This window comes from Haliotis asinina, chromosome 14 (genome assembly GCF_037392515.1).
Source record: "Haliotis asinina isolate JCU_RB_2024 chromosome 14, JCU_Hal_asi_v2, whole genome shotgun sequence".
Taxonomy (NCBI): domain Eukaryota; kingdom Metazoa; phylum Mollusca; class Gastropoda; order Lepetellida; family Haliotidae; genus Haliotis; species Haliotis asinina.
The window spans coordinates 32,179,642-32,199,577 of record NC_090293.1 but is presented as its reverse complement, the minus strand read 5'-3'; the positions used below and the strand labels follow the sequence as shown (position 1 = coordinate 32,199,577).

Here is a 19,936-nt window from a genome sequence, read left to right as displayed (position 1 = left end):
AATTTTAATGATTAGACCTGTTCACAATTCTTTCCTTCTAGATGCTGATTCAAAGAAAACCTTTGTCTGGTACAAAGAAGAGACGAAGACCGTCTGATCTGGAGCGTCGCACATACACCCGAGAGTATGATGAGTCTGATTCCTCCAGCTACAGCCCGCCATCAACACCAAAACGCCGCAAAAGGAGGACACACAGATCCAGTCTGGAGCGGGTGGACGAGGCAGACGAGGACCTGTATGAAGGAGAGGAGACGGAGGATTACTGGTTCTTAGTGGATCGGTGGTTTGCCAAGGGGGAGGACGACAACCAGATTGTGAGAGAGCTGATCCCCACTGACGAGAGGGGGAACAGGTTGAAAGGGACTCTGAAAGGTTTGTGACCAACGCAGCTCTAATAAACTCCACTGTTGGAATTGTTCAAGTATTAAAGCATTCGCTCATCATGCTGAAGACCAAAGTTTGATTCCCCCATCGGTACAATGTGTGAAGCCCAATTTTTGGTGTCATAAAAGTGGCATAAAACTTAACTCACTCACTCACTGAAAATGTATGTTACATTGTTACTTCGTGTTGGGGTTCCCTTGCATATATATTCTTACAGATACATTCATATGTTTGACAGAGCTTGAGTATACAGTGAAAATCTTTACGGGAGATGTGTTTGGTGCTGGCACTGACGCCAACGTCTACGTCAACCTCTACGGTGAGAATGGAGACTCCGGAGAAAGACATATGAAAGATTCAAATCATACAAACAAGTTTGAGAAAAATCAGGTATATCAATATGGTTATCTACAAATTCATCTGTTCATTTGTTCTTTATGGTGTTACCCATGTTTGTCGTAACTAACATAAAAAACTAGGCGAGTAACCATGGTCAGACTCGCGGACTTGGTTGACAAATGTCATTGCATTTCAGTTGCATAGATCAATGCTCATGCTGTTAAACACTGGATTGTCTGGTCTAAACCTGATTATTTACAGACTGAAGACATGTAGCTGGAATATTGCTGAGTGCTGCGTAAAACTTGCTCACTGTCCCTCACTTGTCAATTTAAACATTGAACAATAAGTTAATGTAGAAATCTGGCAAAAGGATTTTAGTGTGAAACCTACAAACACCAAAGAAAGTAGGAACTTCATTACAATATAAACTATGTTTACAAATATATACAAATAACTGCAAACGAATTACAATGCTGTGTGATAGCCTTTATAAGCACACCAAAGACCTGGGTTCGATTCCTGAGTACAATATGTCAGAAAGATTTTGCATAGAATGTTGGTCTGGATTTAATGTAACATGACAGTGGTACATACTTTCTGGCAATGAGAACATTGAAATTACAAATAAAATGTTGGGTTTTTAAAATCAAATCTATCAGTTTTTATTTCACTTATGTTACTTTCTTATATTTTCATGTGTCAGTATGAAGTGTTTCTTTAGATAAAAATACAATACACTGTTTTCATCATCAAGAAAAATATACATGCCTCTTTTGATAAACTAATTAGTAAGCTGGAATGTTCCAGCTGCTTTTAAGACTAGACAACCAGATCAGTCTTGACTCCTATCCAAAACACTTTATCTGGTTCTCCAATATCCTTTGCTGAATCTTAACACAAGCAATAAAGAACAATTACATCACCATTTTGTTTTACGTCAATGAATTACTTCTGTATGAGAGTGCCTCATATTTCTATGTTTATCCTGTCATTTTGTTTACTTCAACCAATATACAAATAAACTTCATATTTATCTCTAGATCGAAAATACATTCAATGTTGATGTCTATATTTGACTTCCTCCCTAACAAACAACAATTTGGATTAAGTTTGGTTATTGTTTGTTACTACAAAAAATACTGTTATCTGTTGTTATCAGCACATGATTTTGACTTATTCTGAGGTGTTACATTGATTTGGGGCATTTTCAGGAGGACGTGTTCAAGGTGAAGGCCATTGATCTTGGTAAGCTGACCAAGTTAAAGATTTACCATGACAACAAAGGTGGGGGAGCTGCCTGGTTCTTGGACAGAGTCGAAGTAGAGGAGCCGATCAGCAGAAGGAGGTAGGAACACAGAGTTGTGTACCTTAGTAAGGTCAGGATGCACTGGTAACTGATGTTATAGTGAATGAGTATAGTTTAATGCCACTTTTAGCAATATCCCAGCAATATCACGGCGTGGAACACCATATACCTTGCACCCATGTGAGGAATTGAACCTCGATCTTCAGCATGATGCACCAATGCTTTAACCACTAGGCTACCATGCCACCCCTCATTCATGTTACCAGTCAGAACTGACCCTCTCCATTATGACAAACTGGATCTGGTTTGAATCTGTGACATGTAAGGTTTTATTATTACACAACTGATCAGTCAGAACTGAATGTCACAAACACCATGAGTTCAACAATCTGAAAGTCCAATTATATGATTCACTGTTTGTTTGCAGCTATTTCTTCCCTTGTCAGAGATGGCTGGCAACCAATCAGGATGATGGACAGATAGCACGTGACCTGGTCCCAGTTGACCAATCATTGCGGAGGAAACTGTCACGAAAGGACTCAACAGCTATCAGAGATGAAATTGCCCTAGAAACTAAAGGTAAATTTTTTTGAACAATTCTGAACTAACACTTTTTTTATTCTGCTTCATCAAAGAAAATCAGGCTCCATGCAGGAGATATTTAAAAATACACAAATAGTAAATGAATTACAGTGGAAGCTGTCAAAACCGGCATCTGTCCATGCCGGTAAGCTGTCAACACCAGCAAAAAATCTCAGTCCCAATTGTGGCTTTTACATTTATCATCAGCTCTCCAATCCAGCACATGATCTAAAATGGATTATTTCTTCAATCCCGATGAGTGCGAGTGTACACAGCATCCACTGTATAATAAATAAAGTTTTGTTTATGAATCAAAAGTAAACAATATATCAACTTGTTCATTTCAGCTGCCATGACAACGTATCATGTGAAGGTTACGACAGGCAATGTGTGGGGGGCGGGAACAGATGCTAATGTTTACGTCATTCTGTTTGGAGAGGAAGATACCACAGGTAAGAATTTGTATAATCAGATCCCAAATGTTTTTGTTACACTTCATCATTTCACAATGTTAGATTTGAAATACTTTTGAAATGTCAACAAATGTGAATAAAAATCTAACTTTGTTTACATGAAATATCTTATGTATATCTTCATCTTTCACTGATAAAGCAGTTAGGATCTCAGACATTGGGTCCCACACTAGATGCAGAATTGGTCTGAGTATGTGACAGTTAGGTAGCCTAGTTGTTACAGCGATGCAGAGATGCTACTGTCTACAATATTATGGTAGTTGCTATGCATTTTTGACTGAAACTACATGATTGCACTAGAAATTTTACTTTTACTCTTTGCCAAAAATAGATGAAATCTGCCATTGGGGGGTTTGTGAAATTAAAGCTTTACCCCTGAAATGTCTCTTTATCCTTCTCAGAATCCATCATGATATTAAGTATTTAGTTGCCTACTAATTTTATGGTCAAACTACTAATTTAGGACCTTGAATCTACTATTTGCAACACTTTGGTGTTAGCTTCTCTGATTGATGGCTTGTTGAAGTCTTGCAATGTATGAATGCCATTCATGGCGTTCATCATTGTTTAAACATTGTGTAACGTGAGACTAGAGTGTTACTTGTTATGTTTCTTGGTTATGCACGTTTAAGGGTGAAATATACAAGTTTTTTTAGCTTAAACTGTGAAATTTATATTGAACATTTTTATTTTTTCAGGCAAGATGTTTCTTAAATCATCCCTCACCAACAAGAACAAGTTTGAGAAGGGCAAGATGGATGAGTTCATCTTGGAATGTGTAAAAATAGGAGAGCTGAAAAAAATCAAGTAAGCAATTGCTCACTAATTGAGTAGTATATTTTCAGGAAATTTTCAAATTTAGACTTGGTGAGAGCCTCTAAATAAATGCATGTTATAGATTGAATTGCTTGGCGATGGCAGATGGCAGATGCTCTTAATCCGTTCATGCATGTCATTACCTAGATGACATATAAAGAATGTGTATGGATATCAGTGTAGGCTTGTTGGAGCCAGGACGTATTATTTTCAGCAATACAAGCCCCTGTGTTGACTGCCTTAACACAGTAGTTAGTAGAAAGGCCGAGCTGATGTGGGTTCTTTGTGAGTGTGCAAGGGAAGAAGCAGATGGGTTTCAGACAGGGAACACAAACAATGGACACCCATAGAATGCATTGCTGCAAGTGTTTCTGTTCCTTACCATCACTATTTACATTACAGGATTGGATGAAAGAGCTGTACTACATCTACACACATTTATCCTTTCTTTCAATTCATGTTTTTAATCAATGTACAGTGAGTGCTTTTAGTTTTATGCCACTTTTAGCAATATTCCAGCAATATCACAGTGGGAGACATTCACACATTGTGCCCATGTAGAGAATTGAAATAAGGTCTTCAGCATGATGTGTGAATGCTCTAACTCCACCATCCCATTGAATGTACAGTGCTGCTGAACTTGTATTTCAAGGGGAAAGGATGATACGCCTAACTGTGACATAGAAACATGTGAAAACATGCTTAAAAAAATAACCTATATACAAGTGGATTATTTTTTAAGAACATACATTGGATTTCTCTGAGTGTTTTAATATGTTTTCTGATGATGTAATTAAATATCTGTTCTTGTCAGAATTGGCCATGACAATGCTGGTGGTGGTGCAGCATGGCATCTCGACAACGTTGTCATCGACTGCCCCTCGCTTGGTCGTATGTGGACTTTCCCCTGCAATCGCTGGCTTGGAGAAAAGGAGGATGATGGCGCCATTGAGCGCGAGCTGTTTCCTCAGGAACTGGCTACCCAGGAATATGTACCATGTAAGAAGAGTGAAACCCTTGACCCTGAGATAAAACAACAATAATACCCCATTCTTAGGATACATGTTTTTCAGATTCTGACAATCAATTATAGTGACCTAATTTGTTGAATAGAGATGAGGTTGACCAAGTGCTTGACGTTATTTGCTGCACAGTGTGTCAGGAATCAAAGAATTAGTTTAACGTGTAGAACACAGAGTCAGGGAATATTTACAAGCAACATTGGAGGGAAGGGATAAGGCTTCATTAAATATGTACGTTATCCAATTCCATAGTGTACCTGGAATTATAGTGGAAGCATCATAAATCTAGGCTCACTAATAAGATATCATTCACCGTCAGAACTCCTCCTTCTCTGTTGTAGGCATTCCCTATGAGATCACAACATACACGAGTGATCGTTCAGGAGCAGGGACAGACGCAGATGTGTTCATCGTCCTGTACGGCAAGGAGACGTGTACGCAGCAGAAGCCATTATGTAACACCAAGCGTGAAAGGAAGGAGAAATTCAACAAGGGGGCGACAGACAAGTTTGTCGTTGAGGTATTCTTGTCGTATTTCAGTTACAAACCAACCATTCTGTCAGAATTTTGGTTGCAGCTGATTACTGATTACCCACAAACGAGAACTTTTTTCTGCTGTTTTAACAAATTATTATTTTGAAAAAATAGTCCACATGCTGACAAAAATGTGAATCTGTTGGTCAGTTACTTGTACAGTGTTAAAGGTAACAGAGTAATGGCCTTGCCTCTGTTGGCTCTCACTTACCTGTTGTGTTGACAGCTGGAAGATGTTGGTCAGACCATCGAGAAGATCCGGATCGGACATGATGGTTCCGGGTTTGGAGCTGCCTGGCATTTGAACAAGGTGGAGGTCCGCAAGCTGCACACAACTGGAAAGGTGAGGGTCTCTTGAATTTCTCAAGTATGAGGATTTGTTGAGAACAGTGACTGCTTTTTATTGTCATCATTTGTTGAAAGGCTGATAGAAATGAAAACTATTTATTTATTTATTTATTTATTTCAGACAACACGATAACAAAATCAGGATGAGTTAGGGAGTTATGACAAAGATAGTATGTCGACAGGTTTTAATGTTTAAACTATTTGATATCCTGATGATAAAAATAATTTCATAATGATACGCTTCACAACAGGTTCAAGTGCATGATGTATATTTGTGACCTTAATAAACATTTTGTGTCTTAAATGCAATATTTAAAACTGCAAGTTGAAGTTATTTTTGCCTTGTATATTTCTGCTGCTTTTCCTTGGATTCAAGAACAAACAACAGGTATTTACATACATACATACTGTTTAACTCAGCGTTACAGCATATTATGTCTGTGTTGAGATGAAAACAAAACGTCTGGCATGTGTTGGTGGTGATGAAGACACTTGTTATCCCCATAACAAAGAACTTTAAAAGTGTTCACTATTTCTTCACCAAACTTGGCACATAGATAGGTGTGATAGTATACTGGTGCCTTTTGGTACTTTTGTAATTCTGAATAAAATATATTTTCTGTTTCCTTGACAATAAGTTGGGCTTCAACTGAAATTGGCAATAGTGGTTCTTAAAACTTCAATACATGTAACATGTACTCCCTAAACCACTTAACAGTCATAACTAGTAGACATATTCATGAAGAGTATTTTGCCACTTTATCTTCTTGTTCTTAAAGGCACTATATCAAGCCACACTTCTCTAAAAATAAACAATGCATTTCTCTCAATAATACTAAGTGTCAGAGAAGCTACCATATAATGTAGTAAAGAAAAAACATTATGTATTTAAATTTGAATGAATTAATGCAGTGTAGCATTAAACTGACTCTCACGCCCTATACCAACTGAACATTATTTCAAGCAAACTCCATAGGATTATGTCCCTTGGAGCACTGTTTACAAATATCCTCTAGCTCAGGTTTTTCAGAGGCATATATTGACATCCATAACTATTTTCTGTCTTGTTAAGTCATAAAATCAAGATTATATTTCTGTTTTATTCCAGGGTTCAATCACATACGAGTTTCCATGTGATCGGTGGTTGGCTCGTAATGAGGACGATGGTGCCATTGTGCGAGAATTGTTGCCGAAGAAGGCCACAAAGGAGGTCATTGGGAAGGATGGCGAAGTCAAAATGGTTGATCATAAACTGCGGGACAAACTACAAGGTATGTTTGTTGACCAGTAAATATTGTGTATGAAACGTATATCTGGTGTGCCCCTGCCATTATATTGCTGGAATATTGGTAAAAGCAGCATAAAAATCAACTCACTCACTCACTCACACAGACCCAGTCTTTTTGTATATTTTTCTGTTCTATTTCTGTATGTTTGCTTTGTAGTACTCTTCCTTTGCGATTCTAACACATTTCGTTTAATTGTACTCAACCATATTTGATTTTTCAGCCAAGAAATACATTGTCAACGTCTACACAGGAGGTGAGAAGGGTGGAGGAACAGATGCGAATGTGTTCTTAACAATCTTCGGAGATCGGGGCGACACAGGCGAGAGAAAGCTTCATACCTCAGAGACACACCGAGACAAGTTTGAGAAAAATCAGGTGGGGAAAGGAAGACAGTTTCAATATTTTGGAATAATGAATTTTCATAGTTATTCTGTTTTAGGATTTCGAAGTGAATAAAATCTGATTAGAATCCTTAATAATCAGGGTTCATATTATTCAGGGTTCAGAATTTTGTGGTTCCTTAGTTGTATTGTGTTGTGTCGTGTTATTTCATCACATCATACTCACTCACTCACTCACTCACTCACTCACTCATTTTTTTTTCAGCATGACAAATTCAGCATAGAGGCAGGTGACCTTGGGAAGCTGTACAAGATCTATATCCGCCATGACAACTCCATGCTGAACCCTGCCTGGTACCTAGACCGTGTGGAGATCCAGGACACCTCAGACAACCAGAACTACATCTTCCATTGTGAGAGATGGCTGGCCAAGAACAAGGGAGATGGCAAGATAGAGAGGCACCTCTATGTCAAGGTGAGGATGCTTAGCAACCACTTGGTTGGGCAGGGTTAGATAGAGAGGCACCTGTTTGTCAAGGTGAGGTTGTCTCACAACCACTTGGTTGGTATGAGTTCGATTGAGAGGAACCTCCAACTCAAGGTGATGTTCCTAGTAACCACTTGTTTAAACAGGATTAGAAAGAGAAGTGCCTCAGTCAAGGTGAGGTTGATTGGCAACCACTTGTTTGGGTAGGATTTGACACATTTTTGTCAAATTAAAGTTACCTAGCAACCACTTGTTGGGTAGGATTAGATAGAGACACCTCTGTGTCAAAGTAAGGTTGCCGAGCAACCACTGGTTGGCCAGGGTTAGATAATGCTGTTGCTTAGTAACCATTTTGTTGGATAGGGTTTAGATAGAGAGACATGTGTATATCATGGTAACCTTGCTTACTAACCATTTGGTTGGTTATAATTAGATGGTGAGAAACGTCTTTGTCAATGAGCAGTTGCTTTGCAACCCCTTGGATGGATAATATTAGACACTGAGGTACATCTTATTTGAGGTGCAGTTGCTCTGCCATTGTTTGGACATGAGGGTGTCATTGAATTACATCCTGATGATGAATGCACAACGAGGTCCTGACAAATCCTTATATTGGAAATCTTAGGTCTTTCTGTGGACTTTTTATGAAATGACCTTTGGTTTATGACCTTTTCCTTTGCCAGATTCAATTCTGTCTGATTAGTTCTGATTTGACTTGTGTCTGGGTGGTTGCCTAAACCTAGATCAGGGCATGAAACCAGTATCAGATTTGCAAACCATCTAAATGTTCATCTGCATTCACCCCTCATGTGTTCCTCATTTGCAGGGCTATGATGGCGAGATGTCAAGTACAGGGACCCTCAGATCAACCAAATATGGATCTGTGAGCAGTCTTGACTCCATGAGAACCACAGACCCTTTCAGCAAAAGTCCACGACTCAACCGTCGACAGTCCCTCATGTCGTCCATGGAGGAAGTGCCGGAAGGCCCAAGTGAGTAGAAGATGACCAAATGTCGCTGTGTACATGACTGTGCAAAGAAACCTATTAGAACTTCTGAGAATAAAAACCTATGCTACAATGCTTCAGTTAGGCAGAGTGCCAAAGATTCTTAATGCATATCGGATGATTTCATGACCCGTCACAGCATGTTTATTTTTAACTATCGAAAAGTACGTAATTAAGCTGTTGGTAAAAGGCATTGAGTAACAGGCAATGAACAATTTGTAACAGGGAAAACTCAGTATGTGGAAAGCAGTAGTTGAAAGGCGACATGCAGTGATTAAAAGGCAACAGGAAAAAGGCAATAAATTAAACAGACAAGAGAGTAAGGACAGTAGTTAAATGGTAATAGTGAAAAAGGCAGTTACAGTGAAAAAGCAGTTGATCAAAAGTCAGTAGTGAAAAGGCAGTTTATCAAAAGTCAGTAGTGAAAAAGCAGTTGATCAGAAGTCAGTAGTGAATAGTGAAAAGGCAGTTGATCAAACGTCAGTAGTGAAAAAGCAGTTGATCAAAAGTCAGTAGTGAAAAGGCATTGGATCAAAAGTCAATAGTGAATAGTGAAAAGGTGGTAGATCGGAAGTCAATAGTTGAAAGGCAGTTGATCAAAAGTCAATCGTGAAAAGGCAGTAGATCAGATGTCTGTAAGAAAAGATGGTAAATATAATGTCAGTGGTAAAAAGGCAGTAGAAGTGAATTGTCTAGATACAAAAGATAAATATTAGTTATCAAAATGGCAATAGCCATATATGCAACACAGATATAATTGTAAGAACACTCTCAATGTTTGTTACAGCTATTCCATACACAGTAAAGGTGACAACAGGCAATGGTGAGGACAACGGTACCAGCAGCAATGTGTACATCCGCATCATCGGCCCCAAGAAAGTTGACACAGGGAGACTGTTCCTGGAGTTAGCACAGAAGGAATCCTTCGCTGCAGGATCTGTTGAAACATTCTCCCTAGAGGCAATCGATGTAGATGAAGTAAAGAAGATAGAGGTGCGTTGATCTCGGATTGGTAGTACTTGGACTTTTAGAGAATAACCTGCAATCTGAGAGAAATTTCTGAGGTCAAGTAATTGGTTGTTGGAATGACATACACTGAATGTGACATTAAAAATGATGAATCTTATATTGGCAAGCGAGTTTGTTCTAAATTGCCTCTGTTCACCCAGCAGAAAATGGTTACCCAGTGGAATACGTCATGTAACCACTAACCTTCTGGTGCCTAACAGGCAGCTTGGGTTAATCCGGGTAATAATAATGAGATTGTTTGGGCTCTTCGAGCATGCATTGTGCATGGAGTAATGCGCAAGATAAATGGACTATTATTATTATTATTATTATTATTATAAGGTTGGCCATGATGGCAATGCCCCTGGTACTGGATGGTTCCTGAAGGAGGTGGAGGTTGATCTTCCCACCAAGGGCAAGCACTATCACTTCACTGCTCAGTGCTGGCTAGCCAAGGACAAAGGGGACGGCAGAATTAGCCGCACATTCAGTGTTGATGATGGACAGAGCTCTGTCACCTCGTACAGACCAAGTGAGTAATGGAACCTTTTAATGATAGATAAAGAACAATACTGCTGAATATAAGAGGGGCAAACAATCACCGTGTGTAAGGCACCACAATTTCCTTTGCAGAGTTAACTCCCTTAGTTCTGCCAGGATTGTATTATCATGAAATGATTTAACTCCATAAGACTGAAGATTCCTCCACTAACTGGCAGGGATCCATTTATACAGTATAAGCCACGATGCTAATTTTTTAAGAACAGCTTTGATACAGTGGAAGCTGTCGTACTCGGACCCTAAGTAACTCGGTTTTCTATATAATTCGGACCACATTGTTTGTCCCAGTAGAAGATAACTAAGTTAACATTACATATAGACTAACTAATTCGGACTTCATATATCTCAGATTTCGGACTGAAATCTCCATCCTTCAAGGTAATTTACTATGAAAACATCGTTAATTAACTAGCGACTAGCGGGACTGCCTGAGGCAGAAGTGCTTTGTAGTTAGCCGATTACCGACCTTAAACAGATTATCAGGTGTGAAGATAACCAGTTAACAAAAGGAATTAACTGCAAGCTGACACGACTCACTCATTGTCATTTTGATGGTATGTGTTTTGTTATAAAAAGATGATACTCCAGTAATTTCTCATCAGTGACAAAATGCCTGAACCAATGATACGTTGTATTTGTTGATTTCTATGGAAAAGATTGAATCACATGCGCTTCCATACAAGGGCGTTACCCTGCAAAATAGCGAGTAACACGAAAACATGGTACATCACTTCTAGCGCTCATGCTTACGGACAACAGAGCATTCTAAGAGTAAATTATTTATGAAAGATGAGATGGTATTTATTGACAGAATTACAGTTTTGATAATCTACTGATACGCAATAATGTCCATGATCATCTATGGTAAAAGTTTCGTGCATGTGTATCTCCTGGTCAAGGGAGCTAACTCTCTCACCTGTCCAATTCGGACTCCTCATAATTCAGACACAGTCCCAGTCAACTCCGAATTAGACAGCTTCCACTGTACTTGAAATTGTTTTAAGAGGGTCTGTGGTACTTTTTACCTATCTCCTACCATGGATAATAGCCTCATGGTTAAAGCATCATTATAAAGGCCCAGGGTTTGAATCCCTATATGAATGGTGTGTTTGAAGCCCTTCTGTGTCCATCAGTGGGAGATTGCTGGAATGCTACTAGAAGCAGTTTGTAATGTGACTCACTCAGTCACACTTCTCCTCACAGATAACAGATAGTTACATTATGCATCTCTCATTCCTTGGGACAGCTTATTGTAGTGCAAGACTTGAGTATGAGTGTTGGTGCTGTTGCAGTGTTGCCATATGAGGTGAGCATCCAAACCGGTGATGTACCAGAAGCTGGAACCGACTGTAAAATCTTCATCACCGTTTTCGGTCAGAAGGGTTCAACATCACAGATAGAACTGCCAAAGAATGAAGACCGCTTCGAGAGGGACAGGACAGACATGATCAAGGTTGGTTCAAGGACAAGCATCAAAGCAAAAAGATATTCCTTATAAACCTTCCCAGAAGTTGTGTGACAGATGGTAAATATGGCTCCATGTTCTGTGAAGTAACGATACCGTTCTTCTCTTATAGCTGGAACTGGATGACATTGCCCCCCTGAAGAAGCTGAGGGTGTCGGTGGAGCCAAAGGCTGGTCGCCAGTCCTGGTTTTTGGACAAGGTGGGGTATATTTTTGTTGATACTACATGGGCTTGTGTATATTCTTCCATCATCAATGTTTCCATGTTCTAGCCACTACTGACAAATCAATCAAGGTGGTTGGGTAGCCTAGCGGTCAAAGCATCTGTTTTCACGCGAAAAAAGAGGGTTTTATTCCTACATGGGTGCAATGTCTGAAGCCAGTTTCTGGTGTCCACCACAGTGGTTTGTTGGAATACTGCCTCCCTCCGTCACTCACAAATCCAACCTAATTCCAGGAAAAGTAGTTTTTTACCAATGACTGCAACCCTTACAAACCAACCAAAATGCTACTCACTTGACAGCATGAGCCATGGACTTGCACAGGTCTTCAGTACACATTGCTTAATGTCAAGTAATGCAAGGCTTCGTACAAAGTTCATCTACATAGTAAAGTTCATCTGAACTTCCTGAGTTAAATAGTTTGCTAAAAATATACAAACATCTACTACATTTCAGCTCTGTGGTCTTACTGACAGGTGACAGAGGTATATAATGGAATTTCACAGTCAAATTTCAGAATTATGATAGAATTTCCATTAAAATGGTTTAATGAGACCAGGCCCCGATTTCTGGAAACAAACTTAAGTTTTTACTCAAATCACAAACTGAGTTTCACAATTCGAAACAGCTGAATTTTTAACTCATCTGTATTTTTAATTATAACAGCCCACACAATTTAAGCAATCTCTATCCCCCAACCTCAAATTGTCTACTATAGTTTGAGTTTGATACCACTTTCAGGCCGTTCTGTGAAATGCGTTTTTTCACATTTGAGTAAAAACTCAAACTTAAGTTGAAACTCAGACTTAAGTTTGTTTCCAGAATTCGGGGTCAGATTGTTAAAGGAACCAATCTTTACACATTGTAGGAGGTGTAATGCATTTACATCAAGGTACCAATCCCTAGATGTGATGTTTTCAAGATTGCATGTTTCAACCTCACAGATCGAGCTGCGAAACATGGAGACTGGTGTGCTCTCCGTATTCAACTACAAGGATTGGCTGGGCAAAGGGAAGGAGAAAGGCGAAGGTCGTCTGTCAGTGGACCTTCCTGCCACGGAGAGGGGCAAGGCTGTTATTGGAAGTAAGTTGGGGAACTTCAGTCTGCTTTGAAATTCTGATGTCTGCTAATGTCTAGGTTGCCTTGGTTTAGCAGAGCAAGGTAAGGTAATATCATGCTCCCGTGGACCTGGGTGAGACCTAATTAATATGAAGAAATATATACAACTCATGAGCTGTACTTCTTACAGGTCAGATTTAAGACTTCCCTTTGTCTTTGACTGACGTCTGCCAATGAGCAGATTGCCTTGGTTTAGCAGAGCAAGGTCACATGTCACATGTGTCAAAGTCAGTCTAAGTCAAGCAATCTTACCATGCTTCCTAAGACCTGGGTGAGGATTAGTCATTTGCTTGTTGCAGAATGCAAGAGGATAAAATGGTTACTCTTTGGCAGCAAGCATGTTATAATATATTATTATCTTCAAGCTACAGGGGTTATGGGGTAGCCAAGTTGTTATAGCATTCGTTCCTCACCCAAAAGTTCCAGTTTTGATTTCATACATTGGTACAAGTGATGCTGATTTCTGGTGTCCCTTGCTATGATATTGCTAAAAGCAATGTTATAATGCTCCAAGATACATTGCCAACCTGGATATAATGTTTGCCAGAACAGATTATCTTTATTGCTACAATCTTTCACTCACTTTTCAAGTTGATATAAGTGGAATATTGAAAACTGTCATGTCAACAATATTCACTCACTCACTAACCTTTGTTACAGAGACTCACTACAAGATCAGCGTGCACACATCAGATATCCGAGGTTCTGGTACTGATGCTAATGTCTACATCATTCTGTTTGGTGCCAATGGTGACTCTGGTGAGATTCACCTTGACAAGTCAGAGACCAACAGAGATCCTTTCGAACAGGGTAGAACAGATGTGTTCACCATTAAGAACATCCTTACACTCGGGGAGCTCAGCAAACTCCGGGTGTGGCACGACAACAAAGGTAAGACACTTTACTTCATTTGAGGGTGGTGGGGAAGCCCAGTGGTTAAAGCATTCGCTCATCACTTGTGTGAATGAATTCCCAAGATGGTTACAATGTGTGAAGCCCATTTCTGGCGTTCTTATTGGAATGTTACTATAAACATACCCACTAACTCACTCAAAGTCATTGAAGTTCATCTTGTATGATGATCTCTGGTACGTTACAGATGGAAAAGAAAGAGGAAATGCAGAATAATATGGGTGTGAAAACATCTAATGTAGCGTTTAATCTATGGGCAAATTGTGTCATAAGGGAGACATCAGCCTGACTGAAATCAGCCTGGCCATATTCTAGTATTAGCAATGAACAGGGCTCAGCCACTGGCTCCTGAAATTTACAGACCTGTTTGTTAGACTGCATGAAGTAATTTTTTGCAGAGACACAGGCATGACCAAGAACAGGATTTGACCAGTGACTGCTTTAGTGTGTATTAGATTTAGGAAGTATTTCATCTGAGCACTTGCAGAGATGTAGTTTTTAAGTATTATTGTGAACAAAGGACAGGGTTTGATAGTCAGTACCTCTTTTTCATGAACTATTTTTTAGATTAATATAGTATTTTATAAGAATACTTGCAGGACATAATTTTCATCTGAATGTTTGCCAGGCCTGGGAGCTTCATGGCACCTGGCCTCCATCGACGTGGAAGACCTATCGTCCCACAAGACCTACAACTTCATGTGTAACCGATGGCTGTCGAAGAGCGAGGATGACAAACAGCTCATCAGGGAACTTACTTGCAGCAACCAGCTCCAGTCAGACTCAGGCTCCTCGGGTAAAGTCGGTGAGTAGATGCTTAGAAGTGACGATGCATGGTCATTATTTTACAGGTTTGTGTGTATCTGAACAGAAGGAAATAGTTGTTGCTGGCACACGCTTTTGCGGATGTTTGAGTTTCATGTTCTGTGACTGTAAGCTAGAATATTGTTGAGTGTGGCGTAAAACTAAACTCACTCGCTTAATTGGCGGAAGTATTTGAACCATCTACACCTTCATGATGATGATGAGTCATCAAGACTGAACATTCACAAAAATATTTATTTTCTGTAATGACCAATTAAATCATCTCCAAGGCCATAGAGAAGAAATTGAAAAAAGCAAGATTGTGTCAGTTGAATTTTTTCTGGGCTTCATTTGGATGATATTATGTCTGTTTTTATTTCTGTTTGAGTCAATTTCTGTCTGGATCATCATGAGGTCCTAGGGTCCAGAGTCTCCATCAGCATGATGACTGATGTTTGTATTTCCAGTGTATGACATCGAGGTGACGACGACGGACAAGAAAGAAGGGGGGACAATCCATAATGCTTGGCTCATCCTTGAGGGAACAAAAAAGACATCCAAACCATTCCATATAGAAAACAGTCCACAGAACAAAGTGCTTCGGAGGTAGGAATATGATGTTATTGTATTATGACTTATGATTAACACAGCGAAGAAAATCAATTTAACCCTAAAATTGAGAAATATAATTTGTAGCAGCACCATGTTGGGTGTATGTAGTTATATACATCCAGCAATAAGATCTTACATCAATCATCTTTGGCTTGTTAAAATTTACCAATTCTTAAAAGTCTTAAATATAAATCTTATACCACATATACCCACAAAAAAATTGTCTAATGACATGTTTCCATCTGTCAAAGCCTCAGAAGAAAAACACTTAATTATTGGTGTAAACATTAACCTCTGAGATGTGCTCGCCACCTTCTCCACTTGCTGATGTATTGCAGACTGACCGTAGGAAAAAGATAAGGGGAGACAATTACTTTGTGGTACATCAGTAGGGAAGGAGTTATGTCCTTTGATGTGGTGAAGAAAACAATGTGATTGGCTGGTATGTTCAGTGTACCTCTCACCTCCTCCTGGCTCTGTGAGTGCTACATTACTTCAGTTATGTATACATCTTGCAGGGGACAAACAGATAATTTCCGGATGACGTCTCCAGCACTTGGAAAACTTGAAAGTTGCATTATTGGTGCTTATGAACGTGAAGATCGTCCAATCATGACTAGTGAAGGGAAAGAAGCGTCCTGGCATTGTCATGAGGTCATAGTTACAGACACCACAGGCGGAGGAAAGTGAGTGATACTTCTAGAGAGATATGCAGGCTATTCTCACAGTGTGAGTCTGGCCATATTGGACAGAGTGTGTAGCAGAGTGAGTTTAACTCAGATACCACTACAGGCTGGATATAACAGGGGAGAGGGGTAGTCTTGTGGTTGAAGCGTTCACTTGTCACACTAAAGACTTGGGTTCAGTTCCCTGTATGGTTACGGTGTATGAAGCCCATTTCTGGGGTCCCCCACCGTGATAGTGCAGGAATATTCCTAATAGCGGTGTAAAACTTAACTCACTCATAGTTATAAATACATGCCAGATATAACATAGTGAATTACTGGTACATAGATACTAAAACATACAAAGGTCATATATACCATTTGTAACAGATACACATATTATGGGATATATCAAATTATAACGATATACATACAGACAACTTATAACTAGGAGTTAAACAGGCAGACAGGATATGAAGAGTTGAACAGATTTGCATACAGATGAGATAACAAGAAAAACAGTTATTGCTAATGGTGTACATGCATTTAGAACTGATGCCACACACATTATGTTCATATTTGCTAAATATGGGATCTCTTTGTTACAGGTACTACTTCCCATGCAAGTCTTGGGTGCCTATCAATCGCAAATTCTCCAAGAATTCTGGCAAACAGCTTGATGTGAAGAAAGTAGAGGAAAGTCAGGTGTCAAAGACCCGAGGTACAAGTCTGAATCCAGTCTGACAATAATTATTCCCTTATATGCCTTTAGTTATTTACTAAAAGCAAATTGCACAGATATCATTCTTTCTTCTATAATTTCAAAATGCTCAAATATTGGAAAATTGGTTCACAGAGCAACTTGAATAATTAATTTCCATGTAGAATGTTTGAAGATAAAGAATTTGCAAAAGATGCACTTAAATTTTGGACATTATGAAAAGTGCTGGAATCTCAGTTGCAAAGTATGTTTCCTCTTCAGACTTGGCGCCAGTGAAGTACGAAATCATCGTGCACACAGGTAACGTGAAGGGGGCAGGAACCAACGCGAACGTGACCATTACAATATTTGGTGAAAACGGCGATACAGGAAAGAGGCCCTTAAAACAGAAATTCCGGGATCTGTTTGAGAAGAACCAGACAGACAAGTTTGAGATTGAAGCTCTTGACCTGGGTATGATTTATGTTCATTTCATTGTTTTCAAAGAAACTGCTCATAATTCCCTTGCATCTGAATGCCTGGCAAAGATTTTTGGTTGTGAATAGCTGTAATATTGCTGAAGCACTAATTATTCATTCATTCCAAACATTTCTTTGTGAGTCTTTATTTTTACAAACAAAAATCATTCAAATGAGTTATGTCCAATAATAGTATTCTGTTGTCTTACTGTCCAGCAAAATGGTTTCCATTTTGTCATTTCTGTATTAAATAAGCTACCAATGAAGTTGTTATTATTGACATGATAAGGATACACACGATGATTACAAATGCGTAAGAGTTTTAAAAATCATGTGCACGGTCTTAGTGTTTACAGAAAAAAAATCCTCTAAGAAGCACTTCACAAAATGTTTATTTTGTCTTTTGAATACATATAACATTTCTTCATGATGCCAGTTATCAGACTTCCATATCTGTGATAAGAGATCAGATCAGATTGCTGACTTTGTTCACACCCTGAGAGTGTGGGTTCAATCCTGGATGAGATTCAACCTACATTTGTTACATTTGACAAATATTCCCTGAAAGCTTTGTGTGTGGGTCTGACTGTTGAAATATTGTGGTACAACTGACATTCTTTTGCCTACTAGAATGTACAGTTTGAGTGACAAGTAATTTTCTGCGATTGATATTCTGAACACCAAACGAAATTTCCTTTTTCGGAAAAAATGAAATCTCATAAAATCAAGTGTTCATGTTTGTGTCATCTATTTGTAAACTTAACAAAAAGCCACAGTTTTTTTCTTTTGCTGTTAAGTATATATAAAAATGGTTGATTTGGGTACAACCTAATCATGTTTTGTTCTGATTTATCAGGTGATCTGAAGAAGATTCGTATCGAACATGACAACACTGGCTTCAGGCCCGGCTGGTTCCTCGACTACGTGCAGATAATAAACAAAGCTACGGAAGCCACTTACAACTTCCCCTGCGAGAAGTGGTTTGACAAAGACAAGGGCGATGGAGAAATATCTCGGGATGTCTATGTCAGACATGACTAGTGCTCATTGTTGTGATTCCCTAAAAACTGACTGTGATATTTTGATCAAACACTGCTAATTTTGAGACTCCTGATATTACAAGGTGTCAATAAATCCATTTTTGTTACTTAGACAAATAGGTTTTATCACATAGTCATGGAATATATTATCTTTACATTTCGTTATGATCAATATAAATTAGATTATTTTATTTAAATTAGTTGTGACAAAGTATTATTCCTTCCCAAGGATCAGTCAGTCATTTGGGAGATGTACTTAAATACTTGATATGAAGTCAGGATTGATGATATTGCAGTACATAATCATGACAACTACCTATTTTACATGACATTTACGGAATATAGATATTATAATGTCAAGCATGCAAATACTGATAGTCATTACTAGATAATGTTTGCTCCATGTTGTGATGTTTTAGGCATGACACTCGTCATCTGTTCTCAGGAAAGTATCATATTAACATGTCTATTGTTGATCCAATTTGTTTCAAAGTGGCCTTAACCATGCAAGTGCCCCAAAAGTCATTCCATAATTCATAAGGTTTTCCTCAAGACTATTGTACAAATGATTGTGGTAACCACAGAAATGCACACTGTGATCCAGGGAATACAGTTATCTAAATTATTAACATTATACAATTATTCAAAACCATGTTAAATATTTTTAATTTGGATTTTAATTTGGGCTGGATTTCAGCACTGAGAGATGAAACAGTTATTTAACTTCGTATGTTTACGTGTTGTGCCATTTGCATTGCCAAGACATTGTTGCATTTAGTTAGATTTGAAGCAGTCTGGCTTTTGTCACTCATGTATCTGTTTCTGGTTTTCAGATTCTTGCAGACCAATGTGTGTATCAAATGATTTTATGATAAATTTAGTATACAACTGTTTTAATTGTATCACTGCTTTTATCAAAAAATAATGTTGTTGAACGTGTTTCTTTAGGGTCATATTTTTATGTTTCTGGCAGCAGAAATAAATTGCATTGGATGTAAATAATTGTTCAGATTTTCATTTAAAAATTTTTTTTTTCATTAGACGAGACCAGTTTTTTTATATCTTGTTTTATGGGTCCAGCTGCTGTATTTTTGCAAGAATAAAAAAGAAGATAAAAATTAATTTTCCCTGCTTAAAAAATAAAATCCTAATGCTTTTATCGGTTAAAAATGTAAACTCATAAGAAAATATTTTCTAGGTTGGTTTTTTTCCCATATTCACTTCATAAAATTAAAATACTTTGAGTATTTAGAAGGAATATCACTTTGATGGGAAATTTTATTTCTATTTTTTTCCCGCCTGCCTTTAGGTTTTCAGAGGACAAAAATCCATGAAACAAGAAACAAAATTGGTCTGGCCTCGCTTTAATTTTGTATTGTGGTGAAGTTGTATTTTTGTAATTTTTCAAAATCTATATAAA

General features: G+C 38.4%; 1 protein-coding gene across 1 annotated transcript in view; it reads left to right on the top strand.

The window, feature by feature from the left end:
* LOC137261899 (lipoxygenase homology domain-containing protein 1-like) overlaps positions 1-19,634 on the top strand; it is a 101,940-nt gene extending 82,306 nt beyond the window's left edge. Inside the window, exons 24-49 of the mRNA XM_067799705.1 lie at positions 42-372; positions 623-774; positions 1,938-2,071; positions 2,460-2,611; positions 2,962-3,066; positions 3,786-3,894; positions 4,718-4,902; positions 5,267-5,445; positions 5,686-5,802; positions 6,184-6,195; positions 6,916-7,078; positions 7,317-7,471; positions 7,703-7,912; positions 8,751-8,916; positions 9,719-9,924; positions 10,282-10,471; positions 11,793-11,953; positions 12,078-12,164; positions 13,130-13,268; positions 13,965-14,195; positions 14,845-15,021; positions 15,488-15,626; positions 16,151-16,318; positions 16,906-17,018; positions 17,280-17,471; positions 18,333-19,634. Of these exons, the coding sequence (XP_067655806.1) occupies positions 42-372; positions 623-774; positions 1,938-2,071; positions 2,460-2,611; positions 2,962-3,066; positions 3,786-3,894; positions 4,718-4,902; positions 5,267-5,445; positions 5,686-5,802; positions 6,184-6,195; positions 6,916-7,078; positions 7,317-7,471; positions 7,703-7,912; positions 8,751-8,916; positions 9,719-9,924; positions 10,282-10,471; positions 11,793-11,953; positions 12,078-12,164; positions 13,130-13,268; positions 13,965-14,195; positions 14,845-15,021; positions 15,488-15,626; positions 16,151-16,318; positions 16,906-17,018; positions 17,280-17,471; positions 18,333-18,517 (4,158 nt within the window). The 3' untranslated portion in view covers positions 18,518-19,634. The remainder of the gene's footprint in view (positions 1-41; positions 373-622; positions 775-1,937; positions 2,072-2,459; positions 2,612-2,961; positions 3,067-3,785; positions 3,895-4,717; positions 4,903-5,266; positions 5,446-5,685; positions 5,803-6,183; positions 6,196-6,915; positions 7,079-7,316; positions 7,472-7,702; positions 7,913-8,750; positions 8,917-9,718; positions 9,925-10,281; positions 10,472-11,792; positions 11,954-12,077; positions 12,165-13,129; positions 13,269-13,964; positions 14,196-14,844; positions 15,022-15,487; positions 15,627-16,150; positions 16,319-16,905; positions 17,019-17,279; positions 17,472-18,332) is intronic.
* The last annotated feature ends 302 nt before the right edge of the window (positions 19,635-19,936 follow it).